The sequence below is a fragment of the Pinus tabuliformis genome, chromosome 2_1 (genome assembly GCF_031772625.1).
Source record: "Pinus tabuliformis cultivar Carrire ecotype Pingquan chromosome 2_1, CPIR1, whole genome shotgun sequence".
Taxonomy (NCBI): Eukaryota; Viridiplantae; Streptophyta; class Pinopsida; order Pinales; family Pinaceae; genus Pinus; species Pinus tabuliformis.
Window position 1 is genome coordinate 229,584,825 of NC_142299.1, and position 22,138 is coordinate 229,606,962.

The 22,138-nt window shown below is 30.7% G+C and overlaps 1 protein-coding gene across 4 annotated transcripts; it reads right to left on the minus strand.

Moving 5' to 3' along the window:
- Positions 1 to 12,414: 12,414 nt before the first annotated feature.
- LOC149199565 (xyloglucan endotransglucosylase protein 2-like) lies at positions 12,415 to 14,982 on the minus strand. Of its 4 annotated transcripts, none has more exons than XM_089399408.1 (6): positions 14,833 to 14,849; positions 14,271 to 14,368; positions 13,883 to 14,076; positions 13,519 to 13,619; positions 13,161 to 13,354; positions 12,415 to 12,996 (listed from the first exon to the last, which is right to left on the minus strand). In XM_089399408.1, the coding sequence occupies exons 3-6, from the start codon at positions 14,070 to 14,072 to the stop codon at positions 12,597 to 12,599; spliced, it is 885 nt and encodes a 294-aa protein (XP_089255534.1). In that variant the 5' UTR covers positions 14,073 to 14,076; positions 14,271 to 14,368; positions 14,833 to 14,849; the 3' UTR covers positions 12,415 to 12,596. The 4 variants fall into 4 exon arrangements, with proteins under 4 accessions (XP_089255534.1, XP_089255535.1, XP_089255533.1 ...); XM_089399409.1 differs by lacking the exon at positions 14,833 to 14,849 and adding an exon at positions 14,641 to 14,661; XM_089399407.1 differs by lacking the exon at positions 14,271 to 14,368 and having other exon boundaries at positions 14,838 to 14,982.
- Between the last annotated feature and the right edge of the window lie 7,156 nt (positions 14,983 to 22,138).

The following is a 22,138-nucleotide window of genomic DNA, read 5'->3' on the forward strand; positions in this document are numbered from 1 at the left end:
GCATAATTCTAACACCTTCAAAAATTGGCTCATAAGGTATCTCCAAGGTTCCTCCAAGATACCCCGAGTGAGGGTTCCACTCCCTAGAACCATGTCATGGTTCTGGTCAGTCTACCGAGTTCCTCTATTCTTCACTTTGTTGGTTTGTTCTAATGCTTCAATGACCAAATTTTCTATATTATATTTCAACGAACTTTATATAACATAGGTTATTTGGTTGTTTGGTTGGCAGTCTCAAAATAAGTTGTTGGACCCGCGGGTGGGCTGGTTTCCAACCACACCCACACCATTTTATAACATATGATTGGGCATAATGTTAATTTTTTGATTTGTGTTATATATATGGATGGTGTGTATTAATGGAGCCACCGCATTGGGTGAGCCAGCTACCTGACCAACATGGGTTCAATCCCGACTCCCTTCTGGTATGCGGTCATTGTATGGCCATTGGCCATATATCATATATGTCGGAGTTAGGTGGTGGGGGTGTCAGCCTGCCACCCTATATATATATTTATAATATATTTTATGTTGGGTTGTTAGGGATTGGCGGGTTTGGTGTCCTGCCAACCTAATAAAATATATACTTTTTCCTTTTTAAAAATAATATGGTAAAAAACTATCGACCAAATTTTTAAGGTCACTAGACAAATTAAGTAGGTGATAAATTCGTCAATTCTGGCCATTGTGCAGTGCCAAATTGTCACTCCTTTAGTGGTTGCCAAATTTATTGGGTTCCACCATATTTAGCCGAACCTCTATATTTAGTTGTCTTCCAAATTTAGTTCACATTGTGCTAAATTAAATTAGCTAGTGGGGCCAAGTTGACCAAAACTTTGATTACAAATATCTAGAGCATACGAACTAGGATTTGAATTTCATTTGCACCGTTGGAATTAAGATGATGATCTCTACGTTCTGGTCCCAGTTTTGACGAAATCTGAATATTTTGATTTTTGAGCCTTTTTAGAGTCACTTGGATCATAAACAACCAAGACATCAACAACAACATAATCTTCTTGCATGAAAACATCAAAAATCTTAACAAGCTCCCATTGAACTTGACATCAATGGTCGGACTTGACATTAATGTCAACAATTGCCAACATGCTCAATACCAATGAAAAACAACAAAAATGTGAGGATGTAAAATTTTTTGAATTGTCAATGAAAATGGTTAGCTTATAAAAAAAAATATCACGAGTGTGAAACCCAAATGCCTCAATGTCTTGATACCTAAATAAATTAATTAAAATTAGCAAAATGAAATAAATAAAAATGATAAAATGGAATAAAAATAAATAAAATAAAATAACAAAATGCAACCCATATTGACCAAGCATTCAAGACTTCAAAAAATTATATATATCTAGAATTTAGGACCATCCATGAATATGAGGATCCAACTATTTCCAAGATTCAAGGTACTCAAAAGACAACCAAATCAGGATATTCCAATGATTAATTCCACCCAAGAGACATCTCAATCCATATATATCCGTTTCCATTTGGTAGATACATCTAGATCCAAATATATTGGTCTATTTAGGTCCATTCGATAGAGACATCCAAATTTAAATATATCTAGGTCCATTTGGCATCTGGGCATCTAACATTTCATTGAACACTCCAATAGACTATTCCTTGGATCTATATGCAATGACCTTCCTAGTCGTCAAGCCACATCAACATCCCTCTCAACTTTCCACATGATTATCCACGTAGATCTACGGGACACATCATCCACCACATCATTAAGACATAACAATAGTATACAAATTCTAAGGGCCATATCTTTGTGGCTAGAAATCACAATGATAATAATTTTATATCACTAGAAATATCGTGATGGGTAAAAGATGATAATGTCCCTATAATTAAGAAAATATGGCATTGAGTGAAGAAAAAAATAATAATTGCTAGCTCCTTATTTTCTCACTCAATTATTTATTCCCTTGTCTTGCCTAGATTCCTAGTCATCAAGTTTATTCTTATTTCTTTTAAAATAATGGCTTAGGCTGCTATGGGCGCCATGGTGATGTGGACCCTAACAAAACACACCTATTATAGCTTACCTAACCCAATTATGTTGCATGGTTTGGATTTTATGCCCCCAAAGAAAATTCACAAAATGTCCTTCAATGGTTTAAGAAAGTGAGTTACAACTAGGCATAAAAAACTGATCGAGACTTAGTTTGGCAAACTATAATTGCATTGAATTCAAGACACAAGGTTCCAACAAGGGGCACCCCTCACCTATGATTCCATTTCACATATATCATTTTATTCTATAATCTCCATAATTAGAGTTTCTCTCAATGAGAAATAGTGTAACCTTTGCACAAGGGGGATAATTTTTTAAAACAATGGCTCAAGCCATTGTGGGTGGCATCAAGTGAGCCCTAGCCACAAAACTCATTTATCTTGGCACATTTTGGATTTTATACCCTAGATCAAATTCACAAAGTGTCCTTGAATGGCCTCAACAAGTGAGTTGCAATTAGGCATAAAATATTGACTAGGCCTCAATTTAAGGAACCATCAATTACATTGAACTCAAGACAAAGGGTTTCAACTAAGGTCATCCTTACCCTTGATTCTATTTCACGGATACTATTTTATTCAATGATTTTTGAAACTACGGTTTCACTTAGTGATGAATAATAAACATTTTTTCCTAGTGGAACATATAAAAAAAACCATTCCAGCACTTCCTCATGATCCATGGATGGTAAATATGATAAATTGTTGGCCTTAATTGAGGATCCTAACCCAAAGAGGATTAATAGAGTCAAACCCAAGAAGGTTTTTAGATGTTGAACTGATGTTTAATTTGGGTAAATTTTAGCTCATAATAATTTATATTGTTTACAAATATTGGCTTTGTTGAAAGCCTAATTTAATATGGACATTATCAATATGTATTAGTATTTTCATAAAAAATAATGGTTTAGTAGTTATATTTAATGGATTTATTTTTGAGTTGATTCTTTAGTAATTGGCATTCACATAATCAATTGGAAAGATAAAGACTTTACCACTTAACATAAACATTTACCCAAGTTACAACATTCACTTGGTTAAACCAATGGACATTTCGACTTACATGTACAAAAAAATCTTGTTTTGTCAACTATGTTGTTGTGTGGCCTCCCATGAGTTGAAAGATCTACTTCCCAAAAACAACTAGAATTTTGGTCGCTCGATGGCCCTTCAGAAAAACTATGGGTGAGAAACAATTCTCCTTTAATAGTGGTTGTGGTTCAACTTCTTGTATCAACTGTAGCCCCCATTTGGTTTTGTAGTTTGCAACTCCCTCCTGATGGAAGACTTAACCAAGAAAAAGAAAAAAAATTGATTTTATCCCTTCACTAATCAATGTCGTGCTCGACCTTGTAGCCCAGTCACTTTTACTCATTCTCACTCTAATTAGACTACCTTGACCCTCATCACTACATAATATTTGGATAGAAACAACTACACAAGGTTTAGACTCAAATAGAACTTGGCTCTATTACCAATTGTCAGTTTTTGGAGTTCGCACAAGCAACAAAGAAATAATGAAAAAATTGAACAATACACACATAAGATTTTATGTCATAAAACTTTGATAATTTGTGAGGGAAACATCTAGAGGAAAGATAAGGATTTTATTATCAGGAGAATAATTATACAATTAGGCTTACAACCTTTTCAATCTTAGGGTTTTCATAAAATGAAGTAGACGTTGTTACATTGGTTATGAGAACAATAATTTGGTTTCATAAACCAACACCATTAAAGTAAATATAACAAAATTAACTTAAGTAAATTTGTATTTTACATTTTCTTTAAATTAATTTATTGTTATATTCTAACATATCCTCCAATTAAAATCTGAATCTCATCCTCCAATTAAAGTCCTACTCTCATCCTTGATCTTGTCACGACCTCCTTGGATTTGGCCTATTGATTCAGTTCTCATCATGTTGTGAAGTGTCCCTCAATGCAAATTTCTCCACCATTAGCATTGAAATCCACCTCAAGCCAGTATCTAATTAAACCAATGATAAATTGGACACACACTTATCCTTGGATCTAACATCCCAGTTTATCCTCCCCATTAACACAATGGCAAAAAATGTTTTTACTAGTGAATACCCGAGGAATTACTACTTCGACACTTGGAACCACATGGACCTCACTGGGAGAGCAATAGCATACCACATGGGTTCATATTGGGAGATATATATTGAGGAAAAATGACATAATATATTCAGGGATATATAGGGGGTAAAGAGTTTTTATATTGGCAAATATAAAAATGGAGCTCAAAGTTAATGAAAAATATAAAGGGGTGTAAAAAATGTTAATGAAAAAATGGATACCTACAATATCTAGTGAAAGTGGGGTTTTTAAAAATGGGAATGTGTATTGAGTTCATATTGGTGGGGGGTTGAATAATGTGCTTTCTAGAGGTATTTTCCAATGTAGTCAAATTAAGTGTATTGTTTAATATGCCACGAATGCACATGATATGTCAGAGATTCACTGAGTGAAGCCTCCATGCTTGGAACCAAAGTATTTTTTTATTTTGAGAAACGTCACATTTATTTGGGTAATTTTGATAAAAGTAAAATAATAAAAAATGATATATTAAAAATTTGTCTACATGGCATTATTTTATTAATTTCTTAATTTTTTCTTAGGTGACTATGTTGAGTTCAAATTTCCTCTAAGGCATGTATTTTCTCACCAGTTGGCACCTTGGATGAAGGTCCCTTCCTCATGGTGAAATGGGATAAGTTCCATCATGGTTGAGCTTTTTGTAAACACTATAACCATTTGGTTTAACCCTTGGTACACACAACTCCTCTTTGTGGTCATTGGATGTTACTTACACCCTTGACATGTAAGGGAAGACCTCATCATTGAAATGGCCAAATGGTGCATTTGGTATTATGATCTCATTGACCATCAACATTTGTGCCAAATGTTGATGAGACAATCAACCAACATTAGTCCTTATACGATGTCTTAGTCTTGATCCTCAATGTTTGGGTCAAAGTTGAATGACATGATCAACATTGATCAAGAGGGAGAGAGAGAGAGAGAATGGAGAATTTGGTAGTATGATCTCATTAACCATCAACATTTGTTCCAAAGCTTGATGAGACAATTAGAGAGAGAAAGAGAGATCCTCTTTTATTATATTTTTATATTTATGTTTTCATCAACATTGACAAATTGATTTGGTCATAATTTTCATGATTATTGAATCTCCATAAGGCACAGAGAGGTCTGGGATTCTCAAGTTGATAAGACTTCCACCTCATATGTCCTTTGGAGTGCTATATCAATGAAAAAATGGTTTTAGGTTTATTAATTAAAATCCAACATAGGTAAAAAAAATTAAACCCCATAACGTCTATTTTAAAAAATGGACTTGTGGTTTTCTACACTAGAACGCTCCTTTATATGCTTGCAACAACTCCTCCAGCTGATGTTTCTTCTCTTTGATGTATTCTTCCAAGGATGCCTTTATTATTAATTATTCTTCCCTTGGTTGATTCTGTTAAGAAAAGGAATACATACATTTTACTAGAATTGCTCAAATTTTTAGCTTGGTTGGCACTTACCAAATAAATCTTCAATCTACCTTTGTGCGCATTGATGATTTAAGACTCCCCATCCTTGATTAGCCAAAACTAGTTTTCTCTCTCCAAGATCACATCCCTCATATACATATAGAGGCTTACAAACACCATACCACACATGTCAAAGGGTACTACATCTATATCCACTTCATTAATAAATTTTTCAACCTATAACAAACTTGACCTTGCACAATTAGTAACTCTAATTTTTGCATCCTTATTCATCCATCTAGATGTAACTTCCAACACTTATCTATGGTGTGACAATTGATATTGAAGTGGTTGCAATGGTTGTTTTGATTCTTAAGTTGATGTGTAGTGGCTATTGTTTTATTTCCTTTTCCTTTCCTCTTCTTCTTTCCCCTCTTAAAAGCATCTTTTTGTCTTTATATTTAAAACCCCTTGGCTATCCTTTCTTATGGCCTATGTTCTCCAAGTACCATGCTTGCACCATGATGGCTTCACCTTATTGACGAATATCTTATCATGTTCATTCATAAATAGGGTTTTAATGTTATGAAAAATAAATTCAATATATTTTAGATGTTGGGGAGGTGGGGGGAATTAGGGGTATTGGGCAGAGGGGTAAAGAGGTTATACGTATTGGGGGTATAAAAAAGGGTATCTAAAAAAAGCAAAAATATTTTTTATTATTAGAAAGATGTATTGGGAGGGGAGTTTAACAAAAGGATTTTGAGATATATTTATCAATCTATTAAAATTAGGGGTATTTTTAATATTCCATGAAGACATATGATATAAGTTCATTGAGTCAAGGCCTCATGCTTGTATATAAGCTTCATTAATAGTCTTACATTTGAAGAGCATCACTTTCTTTTACAATGACTATGCATATCCCACAAATACTTGAGGAGTACATCTATGTTCTTAGAAGAGATGCCCAATATGATTACCATTCACCTAAATTTGTTGGTGTACTCTTGTACACTATGCCCTTTCCTCTACCTAAAGTGATGCTAATGGATCCAGTGGTCCTCTACATCCCCATTAGGCTAAAATTATGACTTTATGAGGTTTATAAAATCCTTCCACTTAGTTATTGATGGATTATTCTCCATCCTAAGTGTTTGTATATGAATTTACCACCAACTTAGAACATGGATCTTTAGTTTTTTTTTTAAGAAAATGAAATTTGTTTCTCTTCATCTTTAATATGGAAACTAAATAATTCAACTTAACATCATTTATCTCACATTGATGAGACTTGATATCTAATTTCACTTCCATTTTAAATAGAGTTTGTGAAGGAGTAATGGTAATGGAACATGGCAACTCTATCTAAATCACTTTTTGTGACTCATTTAATAGTTCATTATCTCTTAATTTCTCATGTAATCCAACTTAAAAATCCAAACTTGTTCACTAGAGCTACTATGAGGAGGGCCATATTGCAAAAGATATCAATGATTTGAAACTTTGGCCTCACAAATCTTTATTTAGCTACATCTCAAGGGTTTTTATGACTAGACTCATCTCCCATGGTCATGGTTCTATGAATTCCTTCCTATGCCAATTACTAGATCTTGCAACTTCCTACAAATACCCCAAAAAAATTTCTCTGCTACCAATATGATCTAGCAAATTTTCATTGATATTTCACTGGAATAGTTCATCATAATGGATTTTCAAATATTATGAATTATTATACTATGAAATTTTATGTCCTTAGATCTTAGATTTATTATAACTAGCTTTTCGCTCAAATTTATGAAAATAACTTAAATGAAAAAAATAGCAAATGAACACAATGTCCACACAAATGAACATAAGATGTACACTAGGAAATGCAAAATGGGAGGAACCCCAACTAAAATTCAAGGCCTATCCTCTTCTCTCCTTTCTGTAGTGATGAAAATACAAATACAAAGAAATGGGCACTCATTATGGAGTTTCTTTTGACATTGTGGCCTAAATGGCTACTACAACCTATTCTTGCTTCTTTATCTTGCTCTCAAATCCCACCCATATGTTCCCTTCTAAACTATGGAACACGTACAATAATAAATAATGGAACCCCCTTCTCTTTCTAATGACCTTATATTTAGCGTAGTCTAATAGTCGTCTAGGGTTATCATTTTACATCCTCAACCATTAATTAGTTTTAGGTTTTGGACCCTCTAGAATATTCTTGAAAGTCCACTTGTGGCTAGCCCCACATGTGTGAGTAATGGGGGATGATGTGAGCATCAACTCATACCATGGTGGTCAATAAGATAGATTAACTTGTGGAAGGCGTAATTTAAGCATACGAGCTCCAATTGAGGTAATTTTCACATTGTTGGGAAGGTACCCATGTATAGAAAAACATCAAGGGGCTAGGAGCTATGATTGAAAAAAATTATACCTCAAAAGTTTCCATTTGATGTTTCAAAATGGATCATGAAGGTTTTGGACCCCAAATTTCCAAACTTAGACCTGCCATCAAATAGGATTTGCAAGCCATTTCCTCCAAATTTTCCACCTAAAAAACACCAAGATAGATGACAAATCATATAATGATCCATTCTAGATGAGATTTAAACTGATATTTTATTACAAGATAATAATGACCTTTTATGCACATATTTCTTGAACACGTAGATGTGTCATATATATGAGTTCATTGATTTACCTAATTTAATTTAAGTGCACCATCCTGAAAAATGAAAAAAAACAAACAAACAAACAAACAAATAAACAAAAACAAACAAACAAAAGACAAAACAAAACAAAAACATTACTAAAATATTTAGTTCTCACATTAACTAGCGACCTCCATTATAAATGGAAAAGAAAGAAACTTTGAAAAAAATTTACAAAAACTTCCATTAAAAAACTTTCTTTGTAATGTGTTCTCTTTTCACTCTCTTTTATTATATACTTAATTTATATAAGTCAATATCATTATTACAACTATATTTTTCTCATTAAATAACAACATTATTTTAATTATAATTCTTCTTTTCTAGATTTAAACTCCATTTTATTTTTTATTATTTAAATACTCTATCAAATATCTAACTATTATTCCACTACTAGAAAATGAAAACTCCTTATATTTATACAAACACATAAATACCTAAACTTGTCCAATTCAAAATGCCTCTTTCAACCCTTCTTAAAATATGAATTACAATATCGTTATAAATCCTTTCAATATAGTTTTTTGAAAATTTAATACATTATTTTGCCTTGAATTCCACGAATTTTCCCACCCATCAAAATATTTGGAAGAAGTGGCTCTATACATTGGTAGTAGATACCTAATTAATTGAAGAACCTAATAATAATTGCAATGTTTGTTTAATTAATTTATTATAATGATGTATTATATTATATTATTTTTAAGTTTATTATTTTTTTTAAATTTATTTGAATAGATATATATTATTTTATAATACTAATTGCATTGCTTGTTTAATTAATTTATTAAAATTATTTATTATATTATATTATTTTGAAATTTATTATTATTTTGAAATTTATTTGAATGAATATATATTATTTTATAGTATGATAGATGGTGAATGTTATTTATGTTAATTGGGTTATAATATAATATTTATATGGTATTGGAAAAGTATATTTAAAAAAATAATAAAAAAAATTATATTCAAATAATGTGTGTTAGTGAAAGTTATTTATATTAGTTAGATTGTAATGTTACTTTTAAATCATATTGTGTTGGAAAATATGTTTTCATATAATTAGAATTTTGTTTAATTAAATTTTATATTGAAATAATATGATGACGACAATGATTATTATCATTGGGTCTATTTTTGATGTTTACTAAAAATTATTATTATCTTATTTACTGAAATTTAACGAGTGTAAATAACATTTATATTCTTTGTTATAAATGCTTTGAATTTTAATTGAGACCAAGTTTGGTTTATAAAACCTAAAAAAGGAGTAAAGAATCACTTTGTTCACATTAATTTTTTATTAAATATCCTTAAAACATTATAATTTTGATGAATTTTATTAATTATCTTTAAATCAATATAGTTTTGATGAGTTAAAAAATAAAAATAAAAAAACCATTAATATAACAAAAGAAAATTAATATTTAATATAGTGTATATTAACATTTTTAATTAAAATAAATAAATACTCAAATCAAAAATGTGAATTTCAATTTATCTTTTAATTCTTTATCATACATGTTTTTTAATCATACTTTTAATATAGTATTATTGTACAAAATAAAATTTTATTTAATTTTTTAATTATTTAACCAAAACTTAATTAAAAATTAATAATTAATAGTAACTTCTATGGAAACATTTTTTGAAAGCATAAAAAATAAATCTCCTAAGCTAATTATTCAAAAACAAAAAGGGCTAGGGCTACAATAGAAAATTTTAGGAGCTATGGAACTTATGCCGCGCAATGACATTCATGCACTTTTTGCATCACACCGACGAGAACAGACATGTCACAACTCACATCAAAGCCCACAAAGCATGAAACTAAGTCACCTAAGCGTTTAAATATTTCTCTTTTTTTTTTGACCGTTTAACTATCGTAAAATTAAATTGGATTACTTTTCATAAAATCATAGTTTCTCACCAAGAAAATGATTTTTTTTCCTTAGATTCAACATTGCGTTTCATATTTAAATATAATCGAAATTCAAAACACTTTATATCAAATTTGAAATTAAAATGACACATTTTTTTCAAGATTATTTAACGTAGTCATGTCATTGTGACTCGAATCTGGGTAGGGAGGTTATTATTAAATCTTCGGAGTCACCCAGGCTACATCACAGAAAGAGATTTGTACAATAATAAGCCGGAAATATTCCAGATGAATATAAAAATATCTAAGAGAAGAAGGTCAACAAAGTATATGCAATATGATGATAAACATTGATAAAAAAAAAAAAAAAAAATTCTCAAAAGAACCACACATACCTATTTTCAAGGGTTATGATACTTTGAAATAATTTTGGTAATTTTGATGGTGTGATTTAATATATTTTATGATATATATGATTAAATCTCCAGCATGATTATAAATGCCTGAGAGCTACTCCAGATAAGATTTTTTTAATTGAAAAAAATATATACAAAACAAATTATTTACGAAATCTATTTTTTGAAAGATAAATGTAGGAGAAGTTTTGCTAGGTAGTTACCTTCAAAAACCTATTTTAATTTGAAGAAGACCAAGACAATGGAGTAGAACCTAGAGCAAGGGTTCACTCTGTGAATCTTGAAGAAAAAGTACAACTACTTACATCTAGGCAATATCTCAACTTGATTATAACATTAATGTGTTTAATTTATATATGCTTTTGTGTTGGTTAATTAATTTTTCAAAAGAATTTAAAATCTAGAATTAATATAACAATAATCATATTAATATTAATATAATATATACTAGTATAATTATATAAATTAAATGATAAATTGAGATAAACATTAATTTATAATGAATATCAAAGTTTCAGGGTACATTGTTAAAATTTAAAAAAATCATAAAAATCAACTAATTATAACTTTATTTGATATTATTTTTATTATTAATTATAAAAGAATTAATATATAGATTAAACAAATTAATATATAGATTAAACAAACATATATATATTTAAAAAAACACATAACAATATTTTTAATTTTGGAGATTTATTTTCAGTCTCTCACTTTTTCATGGAAATTTTTAATCTATAAATAGACTTCATTACAATACTATGGGCTAATATCATGACTTATCAATACCACACTTCCAAAAAACTATATGTCATTTCATATGACATTATACTTGTTCATGTGACATTTTTAGTTTAATTAATGATTTAATTGAAAGGGCAAAAGGGCATAAAATTTTTGTAAATAAATCTCAAACTTTGATTTGTTAATATAACTACAAATATTTTAGAATATTTCATGGAAGTTAAAATCATACTATCCACTTAATAATTAATTGATAATTAAATTAAAATTATAGAATCCATCTTCCAAAACAAACAAGCCTATTAACATAATTATATGAAGATTTTGTATATTATAAAAACAATATAACTTAATTATTGAGCAGAGAGGCTCATTCTACATCCCAATATGAGGGGATGTGTAAGTCTGTTTGTCCGTCCATAGAATTGACATGCACCCCTTCAAAATAAAAATAAATTATGCTCCAAAGAGAAAAATATTCCCCTTTAAATAAAAATAAATTATGCTCTAAAGAGAAAAATATTGTTGACTATAATAAAAAAAATGAATATGGTAAATAAGTTTTTATGGCTAAATAAGTAAAATATATATATCATGAAAAAATAAGATTTTATGATTAAAACTTGTATTTGGTCTTATATATACTAGTCCTATATATGCTACATATAGTATTCAAAACTACAATTTAAACAACGAAAAATTATACATTGTATTTTTCACTTTAAAGAAGTTTCACGCGAAAAAATTTGATCCCTCTCCACTTACATTCAATCTATACTTAAAATGAATCTATACTAGTATAATTACTTAGAAAAAATAAGCACCTTAATCTCAATTTCTACATCTAAATTATATGTTGTTACCAATTACAACATAAGTTTTTGAATTTTTATGTTCACAAGTTTTGGATATATGATAGATTCTTGAATATAATTCCAGTGCAAATTCTGTAATCTGATGATTAATTTAGATAAAGATTGCCCGTCTCGGATTGTGAGAATCGAAACTAAGAATACAGGTCACTTAAGTTATTTGTGATCAGACATTTATGGTAGAAATGACGTTATTTTTGGAAGAGGAAACAATGAAAATCTTAGGAAACACCTTATTCGTTGCTGATTGGCTTTATTAATATTTCAAGCATTACAGAGATAAGTCATCTTGTGACTGCAAAACAGTAACGATGACATAAATAACAAAGCATATCTAATAAGAATAGATTACAGAAGATATATTAATATATCTATAAATAAGAGCCCCTGAGAGGCTGCTATTAAATGTCACGGTCTCTGGTACACTCTGGAGGCATTGCTGGAGACCTCACTTTGTCAGCGCAGTAGTTATAGATGGTGTAACTGTCACGAACCCCCTTCAGTTTTCTCCATTGCATTCCATCAAGGTCATCGAAGGCCTTTTGATCCCACCACCGACGACCCTGAGTAGCACAAGTCGACTCAGCTACAGAGGCTTCACACCCATCCACGTGGAATCCCCTGTATGATGCAACAAATGGTGCTTTGCTCCAATCTGTCTTCTCCAGCCCACCCCTTGTGGCCCAGTCATCAGCATTCCACAGGCTTGAGTATATTTTCATGGGCTGGTTAAATGGATACCTCACTCCTAAGTCCCTGCTATTCTTGAAAACTCTGATGGGGGCATCGTCCACAAAGAATCTGAAATCCAAATCCACTGTTAATTAAGAATGCAGAGGAAGTAGCACAAAATCTCTATAATTTTTTATACCCAACAATCATTAAACTTACTGTAAGCATTGAAATTCATAGTTCAAATCTCAATGGGTCAAGCCAACACCCGAAAAAACACACATTTAACTTACACGATCTGATGCATGTTCCAGAGCACAGAGTAGGCATGGTAATCTTTTGTGGGGTCAAACCAGAGGTATATCCTCTGCTCTCTGTTTCCTTTTCCTCCACTGAAAACATTTGTTTGGAGAATGTAAGGCTGTCCAGACCTATTGCCCAGAAACTCAAAATCTATTTCATCGTGCTCAGCATTCTGGGAGGATAGCTGTTCAGACAAGCACAGTATTCTATTATTAGACAAATGGAAAAATATAAATCAATAAGAACTTCTATGGTTACTTTGCAAGCCAAGAGAAGTTGAAGATGAGATGCAAGTGATGAAGACTGCAAGCGATTAACAAAGATATGAAACATAGGAATATTTCTTACATAAAAGGCAGTCACAGTGCCTGCAGAGTCACCAGGAACCATCTTTATCTGCATACTGAAGTGTCCAAACAAGTAGGTACCCTTGGACTGGAAGCCAGTACCTGCCACAATACCATGATAATTACAGTGAAGCTTCATGCTTGATGCAGAAAGGACAATGAGACATTCTGAATTTCTAAACTTGGACTAAGGTCTAATATTACTGATGAATATTACTTCAGTCCAATGCTTGGGAATAAAGTACAAAATACTTATGTTCTTAGAGTCGGTTAAACAAAGCTCATAGACAGAAGATCTAATTCAGCTTCATCACTGATAAAAACTTTCATGGTGAGTTGGCAAATAACAAAGACCTAGGTAATACCTGTCCATTTGTCTAGAGAAAGCTGAACCTCATTTCCACCATTGATGTACTTGATATGATCAGCAGCCCAAGTGGGTACATAATTTTTTGGGAATGGTACGTCCACAGGCTTAGGAGGTGAGGCAGCCATAGCAGCCATTGCAGCTACCAAGAGTACCAGCAACAGTTTGGGGACCATCTTGATCAGCATTGCCCTGAAAACAGCCTCCTTTTATGTTAACTGCACGTTTAAATTTTAAAAGACAAGTATGTTTAACTTTTAAAACACAAGTACAATAAGAAAGCGCTAGAACATAGAACACAACGATTGAAACACTCCTGATATGATAATATGAAATAACTGATAGTGATAGTCAGACATGAAGGTGACAGGTTATGGTTAAATTACTTTGATGGCAGATTTTGGTAATATTTTAGAATTGGACAGACAAGTCAATTTTTTGACTTTGCTGCTATCTCTCAAAAATCATGAGATATTCCTGGGATCTGCAATTAGAACAAGATAAGCCACAGTTTGAAGTGTAACAGATGAATGCAATCTCACACCCATTGCTACCATTGCCTGTGTCAGACTGTCTGTATGCACGTTATTAAAATGAGCAATTACCCAAAAAGAGCAATTTTGCAATGCCAATAAATGAATGTAAGAGCAGAAGAGCGAGTAATGCATAGCCTGTGACGAAAAAGCTTATGTTATAATGATCAGAACCCTAGAAATTGGTTAAGTAATGGTAAAGACATTTCTGAAATCAGCATACCTACTCTCTCTCCCTGAGATTGTCCCTGTATAACTAAATTTTATAATAACAGGCTTGTACGTGCGTTCTGGAAACAGAACTATAACAAACAAAACTCATTATGCTACTCCAAAAGCAATTCATTGTCTTCAAAAAAAAGAACTTTCAATAATGAAGTCTGAAAGAAAGCAAAGTGAACTCAAAAGCTTATACCTTACCCAACAAATCTCTGCAAACAAATGATATGCTAAAGCCTGAAGAATTAGGAATGCATGGGAGTCTTTTTATAATGTGGGGATGCAATTGGACTTGAATAAAATAGTGGTATTGAAATAACGGGAACTGTGAGTGAGTCGACATGTGCACATGCAATCTTCATCTTAGCCTGTTCATTCCTGCTAATATACAGCTGTGTTTAGATTATTATTGTTTCCCCAGGTGGTCAAGATACTGCCAGAAACCTTTTTATTTTAACTCACCTAGGATCACTGAGATTGTAATATGTATCATTCTCTTGATGGGACACTTCCTTCTGCCTGTACTACTATTGTTAGTTTAGGGGTTCAGGTTGCAACTTTAAACTACTAATTCCTTCAATGTGAATTGTAAGATTGTAATATGTATCATTCTCTTGATGGGACACTTCCTTCTGCCTGTACTACCATTGTTAGTTTAGGGCTTCAACTTTAAACTACTAATTCGTTGTATGTGAATTGCATTGCAGTACATTAATGTTCCTTTCCACCCTCTACACAAATAATTCTACATTATTGAGAGGGTCCACACTTCTAAGAGGGCTCAACCATACCCCTAACCACCACCCCTTGGGACAAGCTACAGTATGAAGAGTCGAAACATTTATATGAAGGGATCGTTATCTAATCATACATCTATCTGCACTTTTTGTGTCGGTTGGAATGTAGTTTGAATAACTCAAACTTTACTGTCCACTTAAACCTTTTACCTTTTCTTCAAAACGCCCAAAACCACACATTCTATGTGTATATCCAGTGCTGTTTTGTTCACACACTGCACAGCCTAATTTTTTCAAAATTCGCAAGGACTATCTCACCAGGTGAGCTTTTAGTAATTTATAAAAAAAAATGAAGGAGTTTCAATGGTTAGAGTATAGTTGGTTATTTTATTCATTTTTAAGGATATAGTTGAGCAGTTGCCTAATCAGATTTTTTTTTGCTTTGAAAATTATGGAAATTTTTGTAATATTTTAATAAAATATGGCAGGGATTTTTGTAAATCCAATATAACTATCAAATTTCAAGATTTTGGGTGCCTATAGATTTTTGATGGTGTTGAATCTATTTCCACCATCAAAAAATGATTCAAACACTGCTATTGCAAAATTTATTGAAAATTTTTTGTCCGGATTCGGGCCACTTTTGGTCGTCCACAGTTCCACCGCCTCCGTAGACAAATCCATTTCCACCATTTGTTATTTTATTCACTTTTAAGGATATAGTTAAGCAGTAGTCTAACCAGATTGTTTTTTTGCTTTGAAAATTATGGAAATTTTTGCAATATTTTAATAAAATATCACAGGGATTTTTGTAAATCCAAGTTAAAGCTGTCAAATTTCAAGATTTTGGGTGCCCATAGATTTTTGATGGTGCTGAATCTATTTCCACCATCAAAAAATGATTCAAAGTTCTCTATTTCCACCATCAAAAAATGATTCAAAGTTCAAACACTGGTATTGCAAAATTTATTGAAATTTTTTTGTCCGGATTCCTGCCACTTTTGGTCGTCCATGCAATTCCTCCACCTCGGTAGACAAATCCATTTCCACCATCAAAACTATGATTCAAACACTGCTACTGCAAAAAAAATTGAAATTTTTTTGACCGGATTCATGACCGGATTCAAGCCACTTTTGGCTGTCCTCAATTCCTATGCCTCTGTAGATGAGGCCTTAACTTTAAATGGGTAAATGTTCTCATTATAAAGAATCTATCTACTCTTACTAAGTCATAAGTTATTGATATATCTATTTTTGTTAGATATACTTTTAGTATTATAGTTTGGAGTTTGTAAGTTTGATTCTAATAAGATTACTTCAATTAATTATCAATTAATCACAAAAACAATATCCATAACAGTCTAACCCAAAAAACAAAAACAAAAACAAAAACAAAATATTTGTAAAAAAATTATTAAAATTATTCATTTCATAATTTTCTACTAAAAATAATAAATCTACCTTCATTTAAAAATAATAATAATAAAAAAAAAAAATTAATCCACCTCATTGAGAAAGAATAGGAAAGAAAAAAACATCAATATCAAGGTCAACATCAACTCCAACAAGAAGTTAAAAGCATACTCTATGTTTGTAACATAGAATCACTGAAGTTGTTCATTTCATTTAATACAGCCATGTGATTTGTTCTTATTCCAGCGATAGTTTTTTTCCAAGATTTGTTCCTAAACATAATAGTATTAATTAAGATCTTGACAATAATAATCTGACTCTATCAGATCAGAAAACACGAGGCAACTTCTGATTTAGCGGTCAAAACAAATCAAGACAAGCTAGAACAAACCTGCAATTGGATTATTAAAATACATTAAAAGATCACTTAGATTATACAATTTGAAAAGTGCAAGTATTGTGAGAATACATTAGAGTATCACTTGCATCATACAATTTGAAATGTGGAAGTGTGAGGCTTAGTAGATAAGGAGTCAGGAGAACTATTATAACATTGAAAGAATATTCACAATGTTGCTTTCCACTTTATTTGTTATCCATAATGTGGAATTCTCAAACTTTTGTTTATTATGCGTGTACACTCTAAAATTTAGTGACCAAATTATACAATTATAAAAAATTATTATTATGAAATCTGTTTAAAATTTAATAGATTTGAAGAGAAAAGATTATATATTTATTAAATTGATTTTTAAATTATATATTTATTAAATTGATTTTTGAATATATGTAATAAGGAATTCTAGACATGAAATTATATATATTTAGTTTTGATGATGAACCACACTAGTTGGTTTGGTAAAAAAATAAATTCTTATATAATTTCTATAAAAAAGATTTTTCTTAATATATATTATTTTTATTTTTTTAAAATTATATAAAATTTAAATTTTTATTTTTTTAAAATTATATAAAATGTAAATAATTTAAATTATTTGAATTTTTGTTTTATTTATTTTAATAACCAAAAGTTAAAAAGGAAAAGCAATACATTATTGTATAAGTTTTATTAATTTTTATTAATTTGTTTTTAGAAAAAAATATGCACATACAATTTTAGACACTTAATATAACACAATACAAAAAATTGTGTTTAAAATCATATAAAGTTAAAAATAATTCAAATTATATAGTTGATGAAGTTTATTAAATTATATATAAAAGGTTATAATTAAATTATTCATATTAAATATGATTGTAAAAATATAAATTTTAATGTTTAATACAATATAAGTAAATTGGGATTATTCTAAGTGATTGGGAGGAAGGATTTCAACCAGTGACATGATTAATTTTAATGTAATAAAAAGAATATCTATATTCCACTAATAATAATATATAATATTTGTATTTTAAAATTTATATAGATTATATGAGATTAAATTTGTTTATAAAGTTAGTTAAAATATGTTTAGAATGTTGCAAATTAAATTAAATTGAATTTTTCTTGTTTTCTAAATATCTTTTATAACAAAATATTTGTTATCCAATTTGATTTTTTAAATACCTTTTATAAGAAATTATTTATTATCCAAATTGTTATATTTTAACAAACTAAATAAATAAAAATTCATATTGAATAATTTCTTCATAATGTATTAGCTTTATTAATTCTTTTAAAAAAAATCAAGAGCATCTACCATTACAAAACTCAAAGGTATATTGACATGATAAACTTAGTAAAGAAGAAAATTCATTTTATGATTCTTTTATTTAAAGAACAAAATTATAAATTTTCCACAGTTCAAAGGAGATTGAGATGACATTTGACATAAAGGATGTTAAAATTTGGCAACTCGGAGATGAATTTCTCCTAGAAGAAATCATATATTTCAGTTCTGTTTGAACCACCTATAATAAAATTTCATTTCCAACAATTCTAATATGACTTTCCAAAAATAGTAAGTCATATCTCAATTTGGAAGTGACTTTCCAAAAATAGAAAGTCATGTATAAATGATCAAGGATGATCTCGTCATATGGAATCTACTTTAAAAAAATCAATCATGATTATACAAGTCAAGAATTAATATTTTATCATTTCTAGTATTATTATTATTATTATACTATTATTTATAAAATAGTCTAAAGTCATTCACCTTTTAATGGATTAATAAAAATGAATTCTCAATAGTCTCATGGAATAAGTCAATTAAAATCGAAAATCTCTTACTTTGCAAATCAAACCTCTCGCTTGGAATAAAAAAGTAACTCTGCACTTAAGAGAATGTAATTCTCCCTCACTAATTCTATGTTGGGCAAAAGTGTAATTCCTTCTCATTAAATGCACTTGTAACTCCCTCACTCAATTCAATTTGTAACTCTCACTAAATATTATCTCATGTTTATATGCAACTCTCTCTCTCCCTAATTCGAATTGTAACTCTTCAAGGAAAGTGTACCTCTCTCTCTATTCTTGGAATGAGTTACACTTCTCAAGTAACTCCTCCCTCATGGAATTTGATTCTCTTATTGTTGGCTCAATGCATGAATTCATTTTGTAACTCCTCTCCTTTCTCATATATTTAAGCAAGAGCAAGTGAGAGTTGAGCATAGCATGTTCCTTGTGAAGAAAGAGAGCAAGTGTTGGGTGTGTGCAAGAGAAGTGTGAGAGCAAGTAAAGAGAAAGAGCAAGGGAAAAGATGGAGCGAGTGTGAAGGACAAGACCTTATCAAGAGAAGGAGGAGATCTTCAAGTAAAGAGCAAGAACACTTTTGTTACAAGTCAATCAAACATTGGTGACTTTATTCATTCTCTCTCTCTCTCTCTCTCTCTCTCTCTCTCTGTACTCTGCTGAACAATTAAAGAAATATAATAGAAGAAGAAACATTTGGGTTTTCTCCCTTGAGGAGTTTTTCCCTAGTTATTGGACTTAAATCTCAGTGCCTCATATTTGTGTTTGGTTGTCTTCATATGATCCTTAAGTTTATATTCTATCTACAATTGTTGATCTAAAAAGTTTTGAAGAATAAATCTGCATTCTAAGTAATTGTAACAACATAGTACATTAAATTTTCTACAAAGTACATTCAACTTTATGAAAAGTACATTCAACTTTCTACAAATTACATTCAGTTTTATGCATATAACTTTTAAGTTTATGTAAATAATTTTAAGTTTCTACATAGAACTTTCATATTTTTAACATGGTATCAAAGCCTTGGTGAAGAGAAGTCCAAGGAGATCAGAGATCACCTAAAGAGACCCCACTTGCTGCCAAATTTTTCTGATCAAGATGACTATGTCTTACTTCAAGGTAGAGGAGAATTTGAATGATGCTTCAAAGTTTGGTCCATGGAAAGCAAGGTTAGATATCACTCTTGAAGAACACAAAGTTTGGAGTATGTTGAAGGCACAGTAGTTGATCAACCAGAGAATTCAAGTATGTTGTCAAATCCATGTATAAAAAGGGTGAAATCAAAGCTAGAAAAACTATATTTGATTCTCTTTGTGATCATTTCATCACTTATGTTTTTGGTTTGAATAAAGCTAAAAAAATGTATGAAAAACTAATTTGCATGTTTGCAATTAGTAACTTGAACCAAATTATTTCCTTGAAGAATCAACTGAACGACATCAAGATGAATAGAGGAGAGACGGTTCCAATGAGGAGAGATGGTTCAAGCATACTTCCTGAGAATGAACAAAATGAGAAATTAATTGTAAAAATTGGTGAAGTTGTACCTAACAAAGTAATGGTGTTAACTGCGCTTGGTGGCCTTTCTCCTATTTGGGATATTTTTATCACCACCATCATCAATATCAACACTATTTCCACATTTGATGAGCTCCTAGGAAAGTGTATTCAAAAGGAGGCCAGAATGATCTTCAAGGGAGAATTTCACATCATGAAGAAGGAGAAACTACTACATTTTCAACCTATGACAAGAGAAAGAAAGGCAATAAAGGCTCTCATCAATTTATGAAATTTTCTTTCAAATCAAATGATTCCTTTAAACGGGATCTGGACATGCCAAAAGTTAGATGATTTAATTTTCAAAAGCATTGTCACTTTGCTCGTTACTATAGAGAAAGAAGAAGAGCACCTAGATTCAAAAACAAATCTGATTATAGAAAAAACACTTTTAAAAATGAAATAAAAAGGGCCATCCTAAGAAAACAAGAAATTCAAGGTATGAAAATAATGCAGTGGAGACTCAATTAAAATATTTTCTTATTTATGCTCTTTCCAGTTCTTCTTCTGTAGATCCATTTGATAGTTGGCTAGTTAATAGTGGTGTTTCCAAAAATTTTGCGGGTTACAAAGAAAAACTCTCTAATCTAGTTGAGAAGGAGACTAATTTTAATGTTATCTTTGGAGATAATTATACTCATCAACTTAATGTTTATGGTTCAATTTCATTTCAATTAAATTATGGAAAATCTATTTTTTTGCAAGAAAATTTGTATGTACCTGGTTTGAAAAAGAATCTTGTATCCATATTTCCTCTAGAAGATAAAGGAATGAAAGTTTCTTTTATTAATGGAAAAGTTCTAACCTAGCCTTTGAACTCAAGTATGAGATAATCCTTCACTCTTGGATCAAGATGTGCAGGGATTTACAAATTCAATGGTAAGCACATTCATGCATTGGTCCATGATAGTGACCTTTAGTGTGATCTATGGCACAGAAGATTCGCTCACCTATACTACAAAGCCTTACATCATGCTAGGAAGATAGTTTCTAGAATGCTTGAGATCATATTCAATCATGAAAGAGTTTTCCCAAGATGTGCAAGTGGAAAGCATGTAAAGGGACTATTCCCTTCAAGTAGAACAAAAACTAGTAAAGTACTTCAACTCATACAATTTGATTTATGTGAACTTATGCTTGTTACTTCTCTTGGTGGCTATTTGTATTTCATGATTTTTGTTGATGATTTTTTTCACAAATCATGGATATTCTTTTTGAAAAAGAAAGGGGAAACGTTTGACAGGTTCAGAGATTTCAAGGCTCTGATTGAAAATTGTTGAGAATGCAAAAAGATGATAGAGCTTTGTGGAAAGGAGTTGCCTTCACTAAGTGGGCCCGTAGGCTATTTTTGGCGCAAAGTCTATTTTTAGATTATGTCTATTTTTAGATATATGGATCATGGTCTATGAGTTGTAATATGTTATTTGTGGATGATTGGTCATGTTGGTAAAAATAGATGGACTTCTATTTTTAGACATATGGGCAGGTTTTTATTTTTAGACTGCCAGGCTAAAAATAGAACAGTCGAATATTATTGTCTCGTAATAATATTTGGACTATAAACATTATCTTATCCTCTTGGAGAACTTCAGTTTGAG

Excerpts from the sequence above, each read along its gene's own strand:
- LOC149199565 (XM_089399407.1), bottom strand. The coding sequence starts at position 14,072 with ATGCTGATCAAGATGGTCCCCAAACTGTTGCTGGTACTCTTGGTAGCT. Across the intron at positions 13,355-13,518 it reads GCACTGTGACTGCCTTTTAT|CTATCCTCCCAGAATGCTGA; the intron begins GTAAGAAATATT and ends TTGTCTGAACAG. Across the intron at positions 12,997-13,160 it reads TGGAACATGCATCAGATCGT|ATTCTTTGTGGACGATGCCC; the intron begins GTAAGTTAAATG and ends TTTGGATTTCAG.